At 57.3% G+C, this 22,220-nt stretch overlaps 2 protein-coding genes across 10 annotated transcripts in view; one reads left to right on the top strand and one right to left on the bottom strand.

The window, feature by feature from the left end:
* Positions 1 to 1,333: 1,333 nt before the first annotated feature.
* Crat (carnitine O-acetyltransferase) lies at positions 1,334 to 12,737 on the bottom strand. 7 transcript variants are annotated; one of them, XM_021261894.2, is made up of 14 exons: positions 11,850 to 12,735; positions 9,773 to 10,036; positions 7,175 to 7,293; positions 5,797 to 5,850; positions 5,047 to 5,212; positions 4,766 to 4,940; positions 4,373 to 4,551; positions 3,885 to 3,985; positions 3,558 to 3,677; positions 3,353 to 3,475; positions 3,138 to 3,273; positions 2,752 to 2,814; positions 2,536 to 2,673; positions 1,334 to 2,146 (listed from the first exon to the last, which is right to left on the bottom strand). In XM_021261894.2, the coding sequence occupies exons 2-14, from the start codon at positions 9,998 to 10,000 to the stop codon at positions 1,931 to 1,933; spliced, it is 1,818 nt and encodes a 605-aa protein (XP_021117553.1). In that variant the 5' UTR covers positions 10,001 to 10,036; positions 11,850 to 12,735; the 3' UTR covers positions 1,334 to 1,930. The 7 variants fall into 7 exon arrangements, with proteins under 7 accessions (XP_021117553.1, XP_004849204.1, XP_004849202.1 ...); XM_004849147.4 differs by having other exon boundaries at positions 12,096 to 12,728; XM_004849145.4 differs by lacking the exon at positions 11,850 to 12,735 and adding an exon at positions 10,661 to 10,855.
* Positions 10,818 to 22,220, top strand: part of Ptpa (protein phosphatase 2 phosphatase activator) — a 29,028-nt gene continuing 17,625 nt past the window's right edge. The window contains exons 1-3 of one of the 3 annotated variants that reach the window (XM_087182726.1): positions 10,818 to 10,956; positions 17,676 to 17,773; positions 19,711 to 19,797. In XM_087182726.1, the coding sequence (XP_087038852.1) occupies positions 17,750 to 17,773; positions 19,711 to 19,797 (111 nt within the window). In that variant the 5' untranslated portion in view covers positions 10,818 to 10,956; positions 17,676 to 17,749. Of the gene's footprint in view, positions 10,957 to 12,802; positions 13,039 to 17,675; positions 17,774 to 19,710; positions 19,798 to 22,220 lie in introns of those variants that run through there. The other 2 variants (XM_004849140.4, XM_013073667.3) reach the window with 2 other exon arrangements.

Here is a 22,220-nt window from a genome sequence, read left to right as displayed (position 1 = left end):
AAGAAGCAGGTGCGGTGCAGGCACAGCCCACTGGGGGGCTCCATGCCCTGCTCCCTGGGCTGGGCAAGTGGCTACCCGAACTAGGGTGCTGTGAGCCCCACCCCCACATGGCCAAGGAGACTGGGCCAGGCCTGCCAGGCCCGGGGCTGTCACCACTGCTGCAGCTTCCCCTGTCCCCGGACAGCTGGGCAATGTAGGGGGCAGCAGCTTAGCCATGTGGGCTCCTCGGACCCTGGCCTGGAGGAATCAAGGGTGTCCCCTTGGAATTTCTGCCCAGCCATTCAGTGTCCTGGTGACTTAACCTCTCTGAACCTCAGTTTCCTCATCTGAACAACAGGGAAGCTGGTGCATGGCCATGCCCATCCATAATCCCTGTACTCTGGGAGGCCGAGGCAGGAGAACTGTGAGTTCAAGCCCAGCCTGAGCAACTTAGATCCTGTCTCAAAATAAAAAGGGCTGGCAAAGGAGCTTAGCATGAAGACCCTAGGTTCAATCCCTAGTACTGCCAAAAACAAAACCACAAACCCAAGCAAACCACGGGACACACCCTCAGGTTAGCCTTCACCACTCCGCTGCAGGTCCTGCCCGGCACCTGCTCAGGGCTTTCCCATGTGCCCACTTCACTTTTTTTTTTTTTGAGACAGAATCTTGCTACATAGTTCAAGCAGGCATTGAACTATGTAGCCCATGCTGGCCTCAAACTCAAAGCAATCCTCCTGCCTCAGTCTCCTAGAGTGCTGGGATGACAGGCGTGTGTCACCCACACCCTGCTTTTTTTTAAAAAACAGTACTGGGGATTGAACCCAGGGTTCCATTGCTGAGCTACATCCCCAACAATGTTTTGTTTTGTTTTTTATGGTACTGGGGATCAAACTTGGGTCCTTGCGCTTGCGAGGCAAGCGGCAGTACCACTGAGCTAACCCCCGGCCCCCTAGCAGTGTTTTTGACAGGGTCTCCCTGAGTTGCTCACGCTGGCCTCCAGGGGGCTGGGATTGTAGGAGTGCATGCTGTGCCCAGCTCTGTGCCTGACTGTGGCAGCACATTCTGCCTCTGCAGGGTGCATGGGTTGGGACAGATCCAGTTCTGACTGGGTGGGTGTTTGGCCTGTGGCCAGGGTGGGACATGCCTGCTGCCGCTGCCACAACTACCTGGCCCAGTGGGCTCAGTGGGACCAGCTGTGGCCCCCTGTGTGCAACCTGAGGACTCCTTGGCATCTCTGGGAGCCGTTGGGCACTGGCTGGTTGGACAACAGCTCCCAGACCCTGGAGGGAAAGCTAGAGCCAAGCAAGGCCAGGCATCTGTCCCCAGGGTGCTGCTCGGCTGCAACTCGAGCTCACCAGCATATTTCTCCTTTATTACTCAGCCACATGGCACCTTCACACTGTACACCACCGGTGCGCGTCAGGATCAGGGAGAGGCCCGGGCTCCCGAGCCACATCATCCACGGCGGCCACATGAGGACAGCCCCTCGAGCGTCCCCTTGATCTGTCCCTTGCTTCGGGGAGGCCTAGAGCCTTCGGCCAAAGCTAAACCTGTCTCCGGGTCACTGGGAGATGGGAGATGGTACAGATCCTGGCTTGGCGTGGAGATGGGAAGCTGGGAAGAAAGGAGCTCTTTTTAGGTCCCTGCTTTGGCCAGTTCGGGGTTGGACTTGTTCCTGGCCAGGGAGGCCCAAGGATGACACGCCGGGGCCTGGGGCCTGTGTCTTCCGTCCTGTTCAGTCTCAAATCTACCCAGCACTTGGGCTCTGGCACTTCCTGGGGACAGTCATGGAAGGCACTTGGCTTGGGCCTGCAGACCTCACGAGAGGACATTGTCCCTGGCTTGGTCAGACCCAGGGCCAGGAGCTGTGGAAGCCAGGGGCAGAGCCCTGGCAGGTGCCCATCTCCACAGCCTTCACTGTGGCGCGGGCAGGCCTGGCCACAGGGACTCAGAGCTTGGCCCGGGGGTGGCGCTGCAGCAGTTCGCGCATGTCCAGCAGCGCCTTCTCCAGGTAGTGCGCCAGGCGGGCGGCATTGGTCTCAGCACAGCTGTTGTAGGCCGATATGGAGAAGCTGACGTGGGTCTCCATGGGGTTGTAGCAGACACCATAGCCGTCGGGGACCACAGGCCCGAAGAGCATGACACAGTCTGTCTTGGCGGGCACCTGGGCACAGCAGGGGCACACTCACCCCCTGCCTGCCCGAGCTGCCCCCACCTTCCCTGGCACACGGCTCTCCTTCTCATCCGTGGGTGTGTGACCCTGGGGGCCCTTCCTCTGTGAGGGCCCTGGCTTCTCCCTCCTCCCTTCTTGTCTGTCCCTGCCACCTCCCAGCACCCAGTGCAGGCTGGCACGGATCAGGCGATTGTAGCTGACCAGCGAATGACAAAGCCAATTCCCTCACAGGGCTGGGGGCGTCTGCTCACGTGCCGGAGTTGCCATGTGCCCCCTGCCCCCAGATCCTCCTGGGCACCACAGCTGCTCTGGTGTGGGCCCGTCCACACGGCCCCAAGCCCCAGCCACAGTGGGTTCTCTGTACGCGGGGCAGTGCCCACCTGGCTAGTGGAGAGGTTGAAGTGCATGGCGATGGCGTAGGAGGTGTCCATGAAGATGTCCGGCATGCTCACCAGGTCCTCAATGGCCTGCAGCTTGAGGCCCAGCAGGTGGCGGTCGAAGGCCTCCCCGTGGATGGCCTGTGGGGAAGAAGCTGTCAGGAACAGGTATGAGGCCACAGGCCGTCCCCTGCCCCCCTGGCCTGGACGCCCACTCACTCGGTCGGTGTAGGCTCGGTGTGCTTGCACGGCCTTCCGCAGCAGCTCCACCTTCTGGTGCTCCTGGGGAGTGTGGGTGAGAGGGACTGAGATGCTGTCCCTCCCTGCCCACTATCCGAGGCACTGTGTAGGAGCTGCCATCTCCTCGGCCCCCGGCCAGGGCCAACACAGGGCAGGCCCTCATTGCTGGTGGGTGAATGGCTGAATGGATGGATCCTTTCCTCTGGCTGTCAGGAAGCTCAGAACAAAGCCATGGCTCCATCTTGTCAGATTCCCATTGCGCACCACAGGGCTGGGATCCCACAGGTGCCCGGCCAGTGCACACTGGCAGAACAAAGGGGAAAGGGGATGGCTCAGCATGGTGCCTCCCTGGCCCAGGCTCTCACCAGCACGCTGGGGTCATCCATGGCCTTGGTGAAAGCCAGCGAGTCCACAGAGGCCGAGCGGATGGTGTCAGTGCGGCCCAGGTGGAACATGCGCAGGGAGGCACTCTCGTAGGTGGCACAGGCCTGGGTGTAGATCCTGGGCAGGAGGGGCAGGGGCGCTGAGCTCGAGGGAGGGGAGGTCCCCGCCCGCCTGCCCCCTCAGGCCAGGGCCGCACCTGTAGTAGGCCAGCTGCAGGGCCATCTGGAAGAAGCCGTCCGGGCTCAGCTGCTGGGACTTGGGGAAGCCCTTCCCGAAGTGGTGGAACACCAGCACCATGATGTCCAGGTCCTGGATCATGCTGGGCGGGACGGGGGAGGGAGGGTGAGAGCCGCCCAGCAGCCCCTGCCCCCGGGCCCCAAGGCACAATGACAGCCACCTACATGCTGAGGTTCTGCTTGGCCTTCTCAATGTCGCTCTTGATCTCGGGGGTGATGTTGAACCGCAGCTTCTTGGGCATGGGCAGGGGCACCATGGGCGAGCGCACGAGCTCCGGCTTCTTCCTGTGCAGAGTGGGGCGGAGTGCCAGGCTGGGGAGGGCTGGGCTGGGCCAGGCTCCCAGTGGGAGGCCGCAGGGTCAGGGTTCACTCTCCAACCACGGCCTCGGCCTGCTCCCCTTCCTGAGACTGCCGCCTAGGCCTAGGGGAGGAGTGAGGCCACCCCCAGGCCACCGTCCCAGGAGCTGGGGATAAGGGAGTCAGCACACTCACGTGTACTCCATGACGTGGTCCACCAGGGCGATGATGGGGGGCCCCTCGGCTGCCGCATGCTCATAGACGAGTCCACAGGAGCCGTCCTCGGCCACGATGAACTGCGGGGAGGGACAGGGGCCTGTCAGGCGAACTGGGGGCCTCAGGGGAAGGGCCTGTCTGAAGCCATCTCAGGGGTGACACTGACTTTCCACTGTTAGTGACAGCTGCCATCTGTCAGGCAGCCTGCCCTCCCTCGGCCCTTCCTGAACTCCATACCCCAGCAAGTCCTCAAGGACCCGCAATGTGGCGTTTTTCCAGTCACCCCATGTTCCGGGCACAGTGAGACGGTCAGGTCTGACCTCTGACCTTCTCTGATGTGCTCGGATAATGACAGGTAATTACGGCGCACCCTGCTTTACAAGCAGGAGGCTGGGACAGCAGCCTGGAGCAGCAGGGAGGAAGTCCTGCTTCGGAGGCGGAGGCGCAGCGATCAGGCCAGGCCTCACCTGCAGCGTCTTGTCGAACCAGCGGTTGCCACTGTTGAGCAAGCCGCCGCCCCCATGCAGCATCTGGCCAGCCACGTGGTTTCGGTAGACGTCTTCCGAGACCCTGGGCACTGGCTTGTCCAGGCACACAGTGAAGATGCTCTTCTGGATGGAGCGCACCGAGTCCCGGTTCACCTTGTCTGCGGGCAGCAGGGGTGGGATGAGACTCACCGGCTAGGGTGGGGGTTCCCAGTCTGGGCCCCCTAGGCATCCATTGCCTGCCTCCCACACCCCAGGCCTGCTGCAGACGCTGCGGCTTGGAAGCCCCGGGTGACGGGGGATCCAGCATGTGAGGCCTGTGGCCGCCAGCACAGCATGCAGCGCGGCTTCACTGACCCCCAGCCCAGCCCACACCTTTGATGAGAGTGTTGTAGGCCTTGGCCCAGGTGTTGCGGTGGTTGGAGGTCAGGATGCCCACCGGCTCCTTATTGGTTTGCAGGGACGAGTTCCAGATCTTCTCCAGCTGCACAAAGATCTGGTCTGAGGTGAAGGGCGTCCCGTCACTGTGGTACACGTCCAGCTCGAAGAACTGAGTGAGGCAAGGTGGGAGGGGAGGGGAGGTCACCGGGGCCAGTGCAGGTCGGATGTTGGGGAAGCAGCTGAGCAGGGCTCTAGGCCCAGGCGGTGCCGCCCACCTGGTAGTTGTGCACCACAGTGACATGCATGGGCGGTTTCTTGGCCTCTAGGAAGCTGACAACGGAGTCCTGCTTGGGGCCTGGCACACGGCAGGAGGACAGGATCTGGTAGTACTGGTTCATGCACAGCGGCCTCCCCGCCAGCTGCTCCACAGGCAGGGTCTCGCTGTGGGGCACAGGACAGTGAGGCCAAGGGGCACAGAAAGGGGGCAGGCAGGGTGGGCGAGTGGGGCTCACACACCAGGGCCTGACCCCAGCACCTCTCCTCCCTGTTAATGTGAGCAGGGGCCATCGGGACCAAGGGGTCAGGAGGCCTGTGATCCCCTGGCGGGCCCTGTTTATGAGTCACCCAGAAACTCCCACTCTGGGCTTCAGTTTGCTATGGGGAACATAAGGCAGCAAGTCAACTTCTAGGGTCTCTTTTTCTTTTCTTGTTTTGAGACCGGGTCTTGGTATGCAGTTCAGGCTATCCTTGAACTCATTATGTACCCCAAGCTGGCCTCAAACTCCAGTGAGCCTCCTGCCTCAGCCTCCTGAGTGCTGGGATTGCAGGTGTGCGCCCGCATGCCTGGGTTGGGGTCATCCTTGATTGGGACGGGACAAGGCCAGCAGCAACAGCAGAGAACCTTAAGTGTCCCAGTCACCAGTAGGCGCTATTCCCAACCCTCATGGAAGCTGGACCGACAGGAACAGGAGAGGGCTGACCTCGGCCTGGCCAGGGGCAAGGGTGGCTGAGGGTGGGGTGCTCACTTGTCGATCATGCTCTTGAAATCCAAAACGCCCTCGATGAGTTTGGCAGCAAACCTGAGGGATCGGTTAGAGATATGAAGCTGTGTGGACACCCAGGGGCCCCTGGGCCAGGGACGCGGGCTGGGGGCAGGGGTGGCCACAGAAGAACCTATGGGTTCCAGCCTCACCTTCCCTGCCCTCGAGGAGCCCAGGTGCAAGCTGCCTGGGGTCTCCAGGGCATAGGAAGGGGCAGGCAGTGAAACGGGTGTCTCTTCTGCTCAGACCCTTCCTTTTCCCTCTCCTCTTCCTCTCTCCCTCCTTCCCTTTCTCCTTCTCTCTCCCTTCCTTCCTTCCTTTTCTCCTTCTTTCCTTCTTTTGTAGTGCTACAGATTTGTAGTGCATATGCTAAGCAAGTGCTCCACCACTGAGCTACACTCCCAGCCCAGGATTTAACCCAGGGCCTTCACACTGAGCTACCTCCCAGCCCTTCTTTTTTGTTTTCAAACAGGGTCTCCCTAATTGCTAAGTTGCCTGGGCTGTCCTTGAACTTGTGATCCTACCGTCTCATGTCTCAGCCTCCCAGAGTGCTGGGATTACAGGTGTGCACCACCATGGCTAAAAGTCTGAGATGAAGTCTTGCTAAATTGGCCAGGCTGGCCTCAGACTTGTCATCCTCTTGCCTCAGTCTCCTGAGTAGCTGGGACTGCAGGTGTGATCCAGGGGGACCATCTGGGTTTCTGAAGAGGGATTTCCTGGCCCAGACCAGCCACTAACAATTCCCTAACACAGGCACCACTGACTGTACTTCTGGGACTGAGCCCTGGCCCTTCTCGGGGTGTCCTGGCCCCTTTATTATTTCTTGCAGTGCTGGGATGGAACCCAGGGCCTTGGACATGCTAGTTAGGTAAGTGCTCTCCTGCTGAGCACCGCCCCCCCCCCTTTTCCTTCTTTGTCTTTTACTTGCCCTGTCCCTTTAAGAGCAGCAGGTGGCTGCACAGTGGTGAGAGCGGTGGCCTTGTGCAGGGATCCCTGCTGCTGGTATTTTTATCTCTGGTACTACTGGACAGGGGCCAGGGCAGGTGACGTGGCTGATGTAGAAAAGGGGACTGTGTATAAAGGTCACCTCTGTGCCCAACTGAAGACAGTGGGAAGGAGAGGACACTTACGACACTCTGCTAAGGGAGGCTCTGCCTCCTGTCCTGAAGGGTGACCCTGGGGAGGTCCCTTCATGCCCAGCCTCAGTTTCCCCATCTGTAAAAGGGGATGGTCCTCCTGAAGGTGTTTATAGGGATAAAAGGACAGCAGCGCTGGGTGGGAATGGGTTTGTGGCTCTGGAAACACCCAGAGCCCCAGCCCCAGCCCCAGCCCCTCCCGGCCCCTCCCAACCTTGGCCACTCACCGGAGCTGGCCCTGCAGATCCACAAAGTCCTGCTTGGGCAGAACCACACCCGGGCTGGAGCAGATGACCACGGGCTGGCGGTACTGGAGGTAGGCTGTCTTGAGCCACCACTCGGACAGCTGGGGAAGGCGCAGACCACGTCAGGGGTGCCAGGACCTGCAGCCCCTTCCTTCCCGGCCCAGGGACCTGGGTGGCCCTGCTCTGCAGCACTGAGTGTCCGAATGACCACCGAGACCCAGCGCACCCTGCCCTGCCCCGCACCCCACAGTCTCCCTGCAGAAAGGCTGGAAGGAAACCTGAGGCGGGGCACAGGAGGGGCCACCAGTTTTCTTTTCTTTCTAGTGGCACTGGGGTGAGAGCCCAGGGCCACAGGCATGCCAAGCACACACTCACTGAGCTACACCCTGCCCCCAGTCTGCTTTATCTTGCAAGTTCTCAGTCAATGGTCACAACACATTAGTGAAAAAAGATGCATCCCAAGGCCAAGGATTTAGCTCAGTGGTTCCGCCACCTGCCTCTCAAGCGCAAGGTCCCGAGTTCGATCCCCGGTACCACAAAAAACCCAAAACAAAACAAAACAAAACAAAACAAAAAAATGCATCCCTGACAAACAGAAAGAATAGAAGGGAAAGTCAGATGAAAACCAAGTCCAGCCAGTGAGTTCTTGACTTTCTCAGGCTGGGAACCGTCCAAGGAGACAAGGGCCTTCTGCCGGGCAGCCCAAGAGACTCACTCAGTGGCCTCAGTTTTGCCAGTGACAGGCTGGGAAGGGGACACCCACCCTAACCCCTTGGTCAGGGCAATCTTGAGGGGCTCACAGCAGGGACAAGTGATTGTGCTGGTGACAATGTACGGATAACATGTCCTGAGGGCCTGTCCGGGGCCAGCCATGGACACTGTGCTGCAGGCTGTCCCGGGGCCGCACACCCACATAACTCAGCCCTGGCCTTCCTGCTGTCCACACCCCACACGCACAGCCTCGCTCCCCTGCCCTGCTGCACTCCTCACCCCACAGACTCCTCGTGGGGAACTGCTGGTCCCTGGCACCAAGCCACTCCCCAGGCCTCAGCAAGAGGCAGGGGAGGTGACCTGCTCCAGGTAGGACACCTCTCCCCTCTGGCTCACAGCCTGGGGATGGGCCCTGGGTCAGCCAGGCTCCCTGTGTGGCATGGGGCCTCCGCAGGAGCTGCTGCAGGGCTCTGGTCCCCTCTCTGGGCCTCAGTTTCCTCAATAGCAGGGAGAGGCAGACAGGACAATCAGAGCCTCTGGCTGTACCTGGGACACAGGAGAGCCTGCAGGCAAGGCGTCTCCCAGAGAGACTTCTCGGTGGTCAGGAGCACCCCGACTGGGGAGCAGGTGGGCTGACCCCTGCCTTGTGAACTCTGGTTTGAGAGTCCCTGGCTGAACCACCTGAAAAACCCCAGCCCCAGCCCTTCAGGGCCAGCATCCTCACTCTCAACCCGAAGGCCCTGCCCTGCTGAGCCCACCTGCTTCCCACCTCCCATGGGGTTCCACCTGCCTGCCCCATGGCCCCTCCTACTTCCTAGTGCAGTCAGCCTCCCCACAGATCCAACCAGGCCAGGACAGGGAATGTTTGAGTGGAAGAAATACCCAAGTGCATCTATGTAAACGTTTGCGACTGTTTTTGCTTGTCACTGTCCCGACACAGGGTAGTGACCACACAGCGCTAACACAGGTATCACAAGTCACTTGGAGGGGACTGAAAGTATGTAGAAGGTGGGCACAAACACTAAGCCACTTTGGACAAAGGACTTGAGGGCTGGAGATTGTGGTCTCTGCCGGGGCCCCAGGACCAGTCCTCTGTGGACACCAAGTGCTCCTCGGGCAGAACTCTGCCCAGTTCTCCCACATCGGCATCTCCTCAGCCACCACCGATGTGGCAGCCCCTCTCCCACAGCCCTGGGCGTGGCTCGCGGACAGCTGTCTGGCCACTGCCTTGCAGACAATCCTGGGCCTCTGACCTCCCCTCCCCTGGCCCAGGGCACCTGTAGCTCCCTGGGGCGCAGGCACCCGCCCTGGCTCCCACTCTTTCCTCCAAGCAGCATCTCTGTTCTCGGTGTGGAAGTAAAAGCCAAGGGCAGGAAGTGCACTGAATACCAAATACACCAACAGACAAAGCCAGCACCAGAGGAACACAGCAGCACACAGCCCAGTGCCAGCCCGTGCTCCGTCCCCTCCGCTGTCACCCTCCCTTCCAGCCTGGTCGCACACGCCAGGCTGTTGCCCCTTTGCCCCTCGTCCAGATCTACCACCCTCCTCCCACCCTCCCTGCCCACTCAACAGAAAGATGCTGTCAGCTGCCCGCCCACGGGCTCCCCCCTCTCCCCTGCACAGGACTTCCCTTCCTGAAAGGGCCTCACACAGACCTGCACTCTGCCCCCATGTGACTTCCAGCTCCCAGAGACTGCCCCCATCCCTGGCCACCCTGTGGCCACTGAGTGCCAAGCACAGGGTGAGCAACCAGGAGCCTCCACAGAGCAGACCAGGGCATGTGCCAGGGTGGCTGTCGTGAGAGATTCCAGGGGTGCAGCCAGCAGCAGCCATGCTGAGTGGTGCCAGGGAGCCCTCCGCACTCACCCAGTTCTCCGACTTCTTGGCCCTGCGCTCCAGCCCCTTCTGCAGCCGCTCCCCGACGCCCCCCGGGTTCCGGAACTCGTCCACCAGCTTCTTGGTGGTGGCCCACTCCTCCTCGCTCACAATGGGCTGCAGTGCCTTGAGGTAATGGTCCAGAGACTGCTGGAGCGGGGGCACAGGCAGCCGAGGGAGTGCATCCTGGTGCGCCTTGAGCCTGCCAGGCAGCTTCATCAAGGAGGAGGATTTGAGGAAGCCCAGCGGCTTCACCTAGGGGAACAGGGCACCTTGTCTGTTCCCTCCACAGCTCTGTGCTCTCCAAGCCAAAGTCCTGGGTACTTATTGCCTGCCCCTGGGGGCGAGGTGGCCTCATGGGTGGCACTTACCCAGGCTTCCCAGCCCCCCAGGGCTGTGATGCCCCCGCCTCCCGAGAGGGTTGGACGTGCAGGCAGGCACGGGGAGGGTGGGGTGTGGCCCAGGGGACCCCAGTCAGGGTACATGTCACTGTTAGGGTGGTAGAAGTGTGGGGGAGCTCCCTACTGTCTGGAAGCACAGACACCAGCCTTCTTTGCCTGGGAAGACAGGTCACCTAGATCGGTGACGGCTCCCTCTCCTCTCCCTCCCCACCTCCTTTTCTTTCATCCCTTCTAGATTGAGAAACAGGATCAAAGAGAAGCACAGAGACCCGGACAGCAAGGCCTCAGGCTTTCCTCCTGTCTGCGGGGCGGGGGCCAGGGTGCGGGGCAGTGAGAGAAAGCTGAGTGGCCTGGCATGGAGTGTGAGCAGTGGCAGAGACAGAGGCAGAGACGGCGTCCAGGAGATTCTGGAGGCAGCAGAGAGAGAGACAGGAGGGACCCCAGCTGCTGGCAGGAAGCGGGCAAGTCTGTCCCATACCTGCTGTCTCTGTTGCCTGTCCTCCACAGCCCGACTGAGGCCCTGACCCTGTCTGTCTGCCTTGGCTGGATCGCTAAGCCTAACTGTGCTACCCAGGGAGGGAGCAGAACCTAACAAGAGGCAGCTACCTGCCCGGGCTGGAAAGAAAAGACAAGAGCCAAAGTTCAGGGCGGGGAGGCACAATGGCAGTGGCATGGCAACTGGGGTGGCATCTGGGGTTGTGACAGTGGCAGAAGCTACTGGACTTCGACAGCTGCTCCCACCTCTCTAATTTCCAGATGAGGAATGGGACACAGGTGAGTGGCTGGCAGTGGGCACTGGAGTAGGAGGGAACCTGGAAAGCTTCCCCTTTCGTCTCTGAATGGGCCTAGTGCCAGGGAGGTGCCTTGGCCAAGAGGTATTACAAAAAATCCACCTGCTAAAAATTCATGTAGATCTTTTTGATGTGGGGAAACTTGGCTGGAGGGTGGAAACAGCCAGGCCTATAAACCACAGTGGCTTTGAAAATCAGCCCTCCAAATGGGGCTGGAGCAAGGGGACAGACCCCTGGAAAGGGTAGCCAAGAGCCACACCCATTCCCTTCCTCCCTCTGGACTCTTGGGCTCTTCCTGGTCTCTACGAAAGCCTGGTTTTTCCAAGCAGTTGTTCCTTCAGCTGGAGGCCCAGAATACAGGATGTCTGGCAGGAAAAATAAGCCAAAGGTTGCTGGTTTGAGGACTGCGTTAGATCTGAATTAGCAGATGCTGGGCACCTGGCCAAGTTCCTTCTTGACTCAGTTTTCCCAGCAGTGGGGTCATCAGGCCAACCTGGTGGTCCTGGATGCCCAGGAGGCTCTGTTGGCCGAGAAAAAGGGAGGAGGGGGCTCAGACCCTGGGACTCCTAACCAGTCAAGTCAGTCTGAGCCCAGAGTGAGCCCTGAGCCGCTGGCTGTCCCTGGGAGACAGAGCCCGGCAAGCAGAGACATGCAAGGATCAGAGAGGAAAGGGACCCAAACGAGGACAGCAGCTTGTGGTTGGGAGGACAGGTGAGCAGAGTGGACAGGAGGGGAAGACGGATTGTGGGGAGACAGGGCACGGGGCCGCCACTTGCCCCTCCGCCAGTTCCCAGGACTTTCTGCCAAGCTCAGCTCGAAGCCTCCACGTGAGCTTCTCTGGCCACACACAGATCCCTGGGGGGCAAGGGCACTGACCCGCTGGACAGGCTTGGAGATTGGCCGCGGCTGGGCAGGGGCGGGCCACACGGCGTGCGCGGCTGGGCGCCAGTCGAATGCGGGGCCACCGGGCCGGGGTCTCGCCGCCCTTTCCGGTCCTTGTCACTGTCCGTCCCGACCTTGCGGGCCATCTCCTCCGCCGAACTCGGGGAGGCCCCAGCACTCCATCCCGCGGCCCTCGACAGCCCTCTTGCGTCCCCGTCCCCGCGCCCCAGCCGCACTCACCGCGGTCCTCGCAGCAAAGGCCAACATGGTTGCGGTCCCCAACGGACACTCAGTCCGTTCGGCCCCGCGCGCTGGACAAGGTCCGCGCCCCTGCCGGATCACTGGGTCCCCGCTAGGGCTCAGGGGCCAAGGTCGTCGAGTCACTGCCACTAGCGGGGAGCGGCGGCCCGGCGCCCACCCACGGGCCGAGTGGGCCGCGGGCGGGGCCTCGGGCGAGCGACCAGGAGGCTAGCTGGCCTAGCGGGGCGCGGGGCGGGGCCTGCGGGGCCGGGGCGGGGCCGAAGCCGTTGGCGGTTGGAGACCGCGCAAGACGTTGGGGCTCAGCGGGGACTCCCGGCCGACACCTCAGTCCCGCTGGCTCTGCGCCACTCTCCAGCGCGGTCTAAATTCCATAGGCGGTGCTGCGTTCCGCCCAGGGGCCCTACGCGTTCCTCTCAGAGTGGCAGGAAAACACAACCAACCACTTTAACGGGGCAGTGACCTCTCGTGTTCCTCGCGTTAGGCTCAATGGCACGTGCAAGGATGACAGCTGGGGTACTACCACGCAAAGACATGGCCGCCTCCTCACCTCCCCAACGCCCCGCAAAGATATGGCAGTCGGACGCCGGGTTTCCAGCGCCCGGCCGCCATCCCTGCGCATGCGCCACGGCGCGCCCTTCCGACTCGGCCGCCGTCGCGGTGTGCGCGGGCGCAGCGAGCCGGCAGTTGGAGGTTTGCTCCCGGCGTGCCTCGCGCCGGCGTGGCGGCCGTCTTTGGAGGGGTGACTTCAGCTCTCCCTTTTCGGTGGTAGCCAGCCGGTGCTCATTGTTCTTCCGCGAGCTCGGAGTTTGTGGCAGGAGCCGGGGCAAGGGAGGGTGCAGCCGCGGAAATTGAGCGGAACCCTCGGGGACCCGGCTCGGTTGCTGGCAGAAGATGGCTGAGGCTGAGCGGCAGCCGCCCCCAGGTAGGGCCGGCGAGACCGGGCCCAGGCCGGGGCGGGGGCAGCGCCCGTGAGGGCGGGGAAGAGATGTGGGACTCGAAGTGGGGGCCTCGGGTCCCGAGATGGAGAACTGGGGGAGCCAAAGGCTGACGGGCTCCTGGGAGGAACAGGACTTGCTGGGCCTCAGGGAAGAGGAGCTGGGGGGATGGGGGAAGGGCGTGAACCGAGGCTGCCCAGGGGGAGTCGGGGGTGCAGCCAGGATTTGAAGAGCCTGGACTGCCCGAGCCGGCTCCAGGTATGTATTATAGGGGGGACCTTTCCCACATTTGGGGAGCTCGTATTTCGGTGGCGCTCCTGACCTGGTGGAACAGTTGCTAGCGATGGGGGTGAAAGGGATTGAGGCGGCTGCTTTTCTCATTGGACCTTGCTGGGATGGGTCTGGGCCTGCCTTGCCCAGTTTCAGACTCCTCCACACCCCAGCCCACCTCCTCGCTCTGTCCCTCTTGGAGGCCGGACTCTGGGGTTTCAGTGGCTGAGAGTTTATGGGGAGAAACTGCCGTTGGTGTCTAAACCATTAATTTAAAAAGGCTGGTTGTGCAAGGAGATGAGTGTCTGGCGTCTCTGTCTGTAACTTGTTTACACTGTGGCCTCTTTTTAGTTCGGCTCAGATAACTGGGTTGGAGATACCAGGGAAGGATCGTACACAGATCCCTTTCCTGGAGGAGAAGGCTGCTTGCTGACCTCCTTTGAGCTAAGAAGAACTGGACTTAGATAACATTGAAAATTCGGACAGGAGCAAATAGGTTGGCCAAACACAGCTAATGTTTTGAAAGCATTTGATATTTCTTCTGCCCTGCATCTCACGAGGGAGAAATTTTGAAAATCAGAAGAGGCATTCCCTACTAACCCACCCGCCCCCCATGATGAGCAAAGTGCCAGGGAATTGGAGAGCAGACATTTGTTTTAGTTTGTACAGAAACTCTGCAAGTGTGCCTTACAAGTTCTGGCGATGAGATCAGGAGATGTGAGATACATAGCAGCCAGGCTAATGAGTGACATGCATGTGGCTCTGGAGATGAATGTGGGAAACCTGGGTGCTGAAAGAGAAAGGCCCACAGGAGTTACCTATGGCTCCTGTAGAAGATCCACGTGTCCCCAGAGGTGGCCAGAAGTTTGAAACAACTTTTTGGATCGGTGGAAAGAAGTTCTGCTTAGTGCGGTGGTAAAAACTGGGTTTTGGCTGGTGAGTCTTAGCCTGCATGAGCCTCAGGCGTCTTTTATTTATTTATTTTGCTTTTTGAGACAGGGTCTCATTATATAGTTCAGTCTGGCCTTGAAGTCACTGTAACCCAGGCTGCAGCCTTGAATTCCCAGTGATCCGCCTGCATCAGCCTCCCGAGTGCTGGGGTAACAGGTGTGCACTACCACACCCAGGAGCTGTCTTTTAAAGTGAAGATCCTCTTCATGGAGGTGTAGTGTGTGTTCCTGCCGGAGATGTGAGAAATCATGGGACACAGTGGGTAGTCCCTGGACACTGACTGCTGTGTTTCTCAGTCTTGTACAGGTCGAACATGTACACCTGTTTTCCAGTGGTAGGTCATGATCCAGGATACTCTTGGATTTTATTGTTTTTTTTTTCAGGAACATCTTTAAAACTCTGGATATTGCTGTCTTAAACTGGGAGGTCAAGGGTTCCTTTGTCAGAGACAGATTTAAGGCTGAAGAGACTGTGGGTACAACCTCATTTCTCATAGTCCTGTCTTTTTTTTTGGTACCGGGGATCAAACTTGGGTCCTTCACAGTTCTGTCTTTGAAAACTCTTTTTTGACTTGGGGTTGTGTATTCTGGCAACCTGTTCATGTTTCAGCAGTGTTTTGAGGGGTTCCTGTGAGGTAGCCTTTGCCCTGGCTGTGTGGCTTTCTTGCCCGTGCAGTGACTGGAGGGCTGTTCCTTGCAGGGAACAGTTCCTTCAGGCACGCGTTTGTACATAAGAGCTGTCTGTGTTCTCAGAGATCATTTTGCAGATTGATTATTTGGGATGCAGAACACATTTTTCTATAAAAACAATGCGGTGGGTCAAGGATTTAGCTCAGTGGTTTTACTGCCTGCCTCTCAAGGGCAAGGTCTCAAGTTCGATCCCCAGTACCAAACAAAACAAAATAAAACAATGTGGTTGGGTTACCAGCCCAGCGTGCAAAGCTTATTATTTAGCATCTTACTTGAAGTAGCAATTTACTAATAGTGGGGGCCTTGGTTTCAGCCCCGTGAACAGGCTTGTAGGGGAGGAGGAAGAGGCCTTCAGCACTTTGAGTTAGATATTGTCCTTCTCCTTAGGTCTCCAGATCTCTTGGCACTTTTCCTGTTCTCAGATCTCTCCAGGCAGGTTCTAGTCACCAAATGTCACATGTTTGAGAACCTTCCCTTTCCTTAGGTCCCTGTCCCTTTTTCTCCATGCAGCTGATATCAGCTAGGTTTTGGGAGGAAGGCAGTGTGGTTATGTTATGTTGAGTGACTGATTGTCCTTCACAAGTCTCAAGAATTAATTAATTCATTTATTTATTTATTTTTTGAGACAGGGTCTCGCTGTGCAGTTCAGACTGGCTTTAAACTTACTATGTAACCCAGGCTGGCTTTCACTGGTGGCAATCCTCCTGCCTCAGCCTCTCAGGTGCTGGGGTTACAGGCCTGTGCCACCACACCTGGCTGAGAATTTGCATCTTTAAAGGAAATGCTGGCAAGGCATGGTGGCGCACTCCTGCAATCCCAGCCCTGGAGAGGCTGAGGCAGGAGGATCACCTGGAGTTTGAGACTAGCATGAACTATATAGCAAGACTCTGTCTCAACAAAAAAAGGAGGTGGGGAGTGCTTACTAACCTAGGACATCTTTAATTGTGGATGGAGGCCCACAAACTCCTTATTGCAAACCTTGATGGTTAGGTATATTTTGAAATTCAGAGTTGCTCATAGTTTGGAAAATACCACCTCATAGTCAAAATTATTTCAGGAAAACATATAAATACCCCCACTAAGTGGTTTACACAAAGCCTGTAAATGTCTCCTGTCAGTTTAGGTTCTGTTCTAGATGAGCTTATGATAAGCTTTTTAAAAAGCCACTTTGGGGGCCGAGGATTTAGTTGTGGCACCTTGCCTGCCTCGAAAGCACAAGGTCCTGAGTTTGATCCCCGGTACCAAAAAAAAAAAGCCACTTTGGGTTTTGGAGCTTTTTGGGTTTTGGAATTATGAATAAGGAATCAGGGTTTGTATCTCCCCATTGCACAGTGGAGGGAGTTCTGTGGTACAGGCGAAATGTTTTGGTTGTGGTGTGAAATTGGCCTCGAGGTCACCACATAGAACAGTGTTGAGTATTCCTTTTCTCTCGACTTCTGGAAATACAGAAACTCCATTGAAAATTGTGCAAACCCCACCCCCCCATGTTATAAGAGCACCACATGCTTGTTAAAAGTAGTATTTGCCTTAAAAATGGAAGTCTTGCCAAGCGTGGTGGTGCATGCCTGAAATCCCAGCTCCTTCGAGGCTGAGACAGCAGGATCACAAGTTGAAGGCAGCCTGGGCAGCTTGGACTCCATCCAAGCCTTAGAGATGACCATAAGCACCTTTGTTGTTTAAGCTGTAGATTTTTTCCAGTGTGTATACTGATATGTGTATGTGTTATTTATACGAGGCCGCAAATGTTTTTGCCAAAAATGAGATTATACTAAATATGACACAGTAATTTTTTCTTCTCTTTAATATGCGGGTTGTCTTTTCTGTGTCTATACTACAGGTTTTATTCCTTTTAAGAGCTCTGAAGCACAAGAACCCGAGTTCGATCCCCAGTACCAAAAAAAAAAAAAAAAAAGAAAGAAAGAAAAAAAGAGCTTTGAAGAGCCCCGTTATAGGGCTGTGTTACTTACCTGTCACCGTATCAGATGATATTCAGCTTATTTCTCTTTTTCCTGATGCGGTGACCTCCCTGTATGTGTCTGTGAGCCCATCTGAAGGGAGAGCCGCCAGCAGGGCCCTTGCCCGGCGGGTCCTATGTGCAGTTTGTACTCAAAAGGTAGAGCTGAGCTGCCCCGTGGCAGGCCATGCCGACCTGCACTTCCACAGACGTGCCAGACAGCTCCTGTTTCCCTCCCAGATCAGCTGCCAGCCTTCCCTGGCCAGGAGATCATGGGCATGTCACCTCTCTTTCATTCAGGAGGCTGGGGGTGGTGGTGTCCAGTCTTGGTGCAACATGTATTGTTTTTCCTTCTGACTGTCCTGTCAGGTAGGCAAGCAGGAGGCGAAGGCATGGTTGTTGAAGACAACACCAGTGACTGGCTTTTTATTTCTTGCAGAGCAAGAAAGGCAGGAGGCCAGCAGGTCTGGCTGACACGCGTCAGTCTGTCCTGGAGGACGATTCTGATCTTACTAGGGCTCAGGTGTTGGAGTCTTGGTTTAAGAGTGAGAAAGATCTTTTGCAGATGGGTCTCGGGATGGAGGCAGGAGTGAGAAGGGGAAATGAAGAGGACTAAGATGCCACAGTGTATGTGTGGACTCCCCTTGATGAATGTATGCATTATGAACCACAAAAATGTACCCAGACAAAAAATGTTACAAAGGAGAAAGAGCTGGGGGGATTCTGTTCCCCTAACTGCCTTCTTGGCTCCTTTCTCAAGAGTCTTCAGAGGAGACCCCTCCAGCCACGCAGAACTTCATCATTCCGAAGAAGGAGATCCACACAGTTCCGGACATGGGCAAATGGAAGCGTTCTCAGGTACTGGGGTCTGCACCGAGGCATCAGAACCGGGCTGAGGACCTGGACTTTTCCGACAGTGCTTTTCTCGGCCTGATGCTGTTGTTCTGGCTGAACCTGAGTGTCCTAAGTGATAGTGGGCGCTTCTTGGCCGAAGTAATAGCAGAGGCGGGAGGTAGCGTGCAAAGGGAGGAGAGTCTGTCTCATGGCCATCTTGCCCAGGGCTGTGACTAAAAAGAGCTGGAGCCAGGCCCAGCACAAGGGGTGGCAGACTGAGTTTCTCTGCTGCTCAGCGCAAAGGGTGGGCAGAAGGCAGCAGCCTGTGGCTCCAGGCCTGTGTTCCAGGCTGTGGAAAGACGGAGACTGAGAAGAATAATTTCAAATGCTCAGGGCAGGCTTTGGGCCCATTTCTAGCCAGGTACCTAGGCCTGGACTGGTCAGCTGGGTGGATAGTTTCACTCGGACAGACAGACGGACAGACTGGGAGGCAGGCGCAGGGCCCTGAGTACTGAGTGGGCTCGCCACGGTGCACCTGCTGTGCTTGCACTGGGCCCAGGCGCCATGGCTTCCATGTTTGGCTCTCACCGGGGCTTGGGATAGCGTGAGGCTCCCTCTTTCACAAGCCTGCCCTCTCAATATTCCGAGATGGTTATCACACCTTTTCTGAGTCCTCACGGGCTAGAGACCTCAGTCCCGTCGGCTGCTCCAGGGACCTGGCTTGGGTCCTTTCATCATCTGGGTTGCTCTGCCTCTGAGTTTCTCAAGCTCAGCACCAGTGACATCGCAGGTGGATGATTCTTCTTGCAAAGGGCTGTCCTGAGCCTGGGGACATCTCCCCTGGCTCTGCCCAGTAGGCGCTCATTTCCCCAGTTGTTGCTGCCAAACACCCTCCGGGAGCCAAATCGCCCTGAACCTCTGGTTCACTTGAACCCAGACCTGACTCTGGCTCTTGCCTCCCATTGTACTTTGTTTGTTTGTTTGTTTTGTTTTTGTTTTTGGTACTGGAGATCGAACTCAGGTCCTTGCGCTTGAGAAGCAGGTGGTGAAACCACTGAGCTAAATCCCCGGCCCCTCCTCCCATCGTACTTTGAAGGACAGTTTCCCTGGCCTGGTGAGGACCCATGTGGTCTGCTGGAGGGTCCTGGGGTAGGACTGCTCCATTCTAGAAACCATGCTGCTTCTCAGGGCTGGTCCCAGGTTTGAATGAGGAGAAAGACAAAAGCAAGGGGGAGTAGGAATGAAGAAACAAGACCAGGCAGGAGTCCCTTGCCCCTAGCGTCTGCCTCCCGAGGGGCCTGGACCTCAGAGCTTTCTGCTCCCTGCCAGCCAAGCATGGAAGAAAGGCTCAAGCTGGAAGCTGGGACCAGGTTGGCCTGGCTATAGGCAGGAAGCACCTCCTTCTTGGGCATCTGCACAGCAGCCAGACACCCTGGCCTGTGCCTGGAACTAGGGCCGGGACTGATCATGTTCCTGGGAATCCTGGCGTGGTCTTGACCTCCTAGTGGTATAGCGTGGTGGGGAACATTCAGGGCTCCACTTTGGGGAGAAGCTGGTGGGCTCCCAGCTCCATGTCTGAGGAGGTCTTGGGCAAATCTCTTCTCCCAATACTTGGTCTCCTTAGAGTGGGAACAACAACGGTGCCTTCCTCGTGGGATGTCATGTAAAGGCTGCCGGAGCCGCTGGGTGCACTCAGTGGACTGGCTGGAGGTTGGGTCCGTGTGGTTGGATCACCACTCTGTTGAGGGGTGCGAGAACTTGGCCTCCCCTGTGTACTGCTGCACTATGTGGGAGCCTGGGGAGCTGGGGTGGGCGTCTTACCTGTCTCCTGGCCCCACACCCCTTTCTTTATTATTATTTTTTTGGGTACGGGGGATCGAACTCGGGTTCTTGCGCTTGCGGGGCAGGCAGCAGCACCACTGAGCTAAATCTCCGGCCCCCCACGCCCCTCTCTTTGGTAGGCGTACGCTGACTACATCGGATTCATCCTCACCCTCAACGAAGGTGTGAAGGGGAAGAAGCTGAGCTTGGAGTACACAGTCTCGGAGGTGGGTGCAGGTGGGGTGGCTGCACACATCGGGCCGTGCAGAAGACAGGTTGCCCGAGCACATGTGTGTGTGTTTTGCTGTCATTGCTCTCCTGTTATTTATTTATTTATTTATTTATTTATTTATTTATTTATTTATTTATTTGGTGCTGGGGATCAAACTCGGGATCTTGTGCTTGCAAGGCAGACGGCGGAACCACTGAGCTCAATCCCTGGCTGCTCTCCTATTTTAAATCTGTATAGACAAATACTTATAAAGGGGATCAAGACAAACATACAGTTTAATAACCTGCATTTTTGCTAACTGGTGTTTTGTTTTGTTTGCCGGGCTGGGGATTAAACCCAGGGGCTCGAGAACGCAAATAATACCACTGAGCTACACCCCAGCCCTAATGGGTATCCTTTTTTTAGTTTTTTGAGGTAGGGTCTCCCTTTGTAGTTCAGGCTGACCTTGAACTTGTGGCAATCCTCCTGGCTCAGCCTCCTGAGTGCAGGGATTACAGGCATGTGCCACCACGCCTGGCTGTTAACTGGTATTTTTAATATAATTTTTGAAATTAAAAAAGATGACATTCAGATGTGGTGGTACACACCTGCAGTGCCAGCAGTCTTGGAGGCTGAGGCAGGAGAATTGAAAGTTCAAGCCCAGCCTGGGGAACTTATTGAGATTCTATCTCAAATAAAGGGCTGGGGATGTAGCTCAGTGTGAAGGCCCTGGGTTCAATTCCCGGTACCCCAAAAACCAAACCAAACCATACCAAAAGAAATAACCACCCTAGTGAGAGATCACTAGGGAATTGTACATAAGTGAACACAAAACTGATCTCTCCCTGTTTCCCCTCATGCCCAGCTCCTGGGCGGCCCCAGTGCCAGCACGCATCTCAGGACATTGCGAGCTCCTGCTCTGCTGTGGTATAAGCGGCTGCCACACAAGCCCCCACTGTAGGTGCTGCTCCAAAGGGTCCTGTCACACATCTGTGGCCTGCCTTCCTGAGGGTTCTGGCCTGCAGTGGCAGTGCTGAGTCAGGGCAGGTGCTTTTTTCCCGCCTTTGGGTTCACACTGCCCTGTGTGCTTTGTGGTTCTTTGACCCAGGCTTACTGTGTGGGAAGGGCAGGGCCTGGGGGCAGGCGGTGGGGCCATTGGAGGCTGTGGTCTTGCAGGCTGTTGGCTGTCATAGTGCCATCTCCCAGGACTAGGTCCCACTGGCCTCCTAGGGTGATGGCCCAGTTGGCCCACAGCCACCTTGAGCCTCTTGTCTGAGACATCAGGGCCTGAGTAGTCTCCCTGTGCCTGGGCTGCCCAGCCTCTGGCCACACGTGCAGGCTGCTTGCCCTGGCCCAGTTTCTCCATGTGACCTGAGGCCAGCACAGCCCTGTCTGCCCACTGTTGTGTTGCTGGTGCACCCACTTCTTCTGGCCCACGCTGGTTGCTGGTGGCCCGGGCCTATTCTGTCTGCTGTGCTGGGGCCGGGCAGCTTCTTGGGCATGGCTCCAGGCACAGGCTGGAAAGGAGGAGAAGGTTCTCCTGGGGCCTGTGGCAAAGGATGCCCAGCTGATCTCTGGGCCGGGCTGTCATGGGGAGAGCTAATTAAAGGGCAGTAGCTAATTACCCCAGCAAATGCTTGGCTGCCAGATCCCTTTTGGGTCCCTCGGTTGCCTGAGACTCTACATGACGACTGCACTGATCTGGTGTTGCCTTCCTGAAAGAGCTGTCATTCTGGCAGGGTGGCAGCGCATTTATGTGTTGGGGTTCTGGAGGCAAGAGTGTTCATTGATGTGCCACTTCTGAGCCGAGTCACCTTGTCCCATCTGACCCTGTGTCCTCATCTCTAGAGTGGGAACAGATGCACGCAGCTCCCGTGGTGAGGAACCATGGAGACCCCACACTGGAGGTCTTTGCCCATGCCCACACACCCAGGTGCCTGTGCTGTTCCTAGTTGGGATGAGTGACTTTCAGTTCTGACCCTCAGCCATGCTGTTGCTGCTGCTGAAAGTCTTCATCCCTCACTGGAACAGGGGCTGCTCCTCTCTCTGGGCGCAGAGGTGACTGATTTGGTCTCCAGACACCTCCCAGTTGCTGCCCAGGGCTGTCAGTGGCTCAGGCTGTGTGGTGGTGGCAACATGCAGAGCTCTCTTCCCACATCCTCCCCTGTGCCTCCCACGGCACAGATGGCAGCTGCAGCTCCTGAGAGCAGAGCAGTCTAGGCCAGCAGCTTCCATCCCCCAGAGCAGAGCACAAGCAAGGGCGAGGTTGGTTGTCTACTCTGTGACTAGGAGCTGTCTCTCTCTCATAATGCCTGCCCTACTGTGTGGGAACTAATACTGATTTTTGTAAAACAAAGGTGATAGTAGATGGGAGGGTTATTTTTGTTTGTTGTAATGCTAAGGGGGCAGAATTAAAAATTGGTGGGCTGGTGATTTAGC

This window comes from Heterocephalus glaber, unplaced genomic scaffold, assembly GCF_053883595.1.
Source record: "Heterocephalus glaber isolate CG9 unplaced genomic scaffold, H.glaber_assembly_v1.0 deba00001479, whole genome shotgun sequence".
NCBI lineage: Eukaryota > Metazoa > Chordata > Mammalia > Rodentia > Bathyergidae > Heterocephalus > Heterocephalus glaber.
The sequence above is the reverse complement of the archived record's forward strand: the minus strand, read 5'-3'. Positions and strand labels throughout refer to the sequence as shown.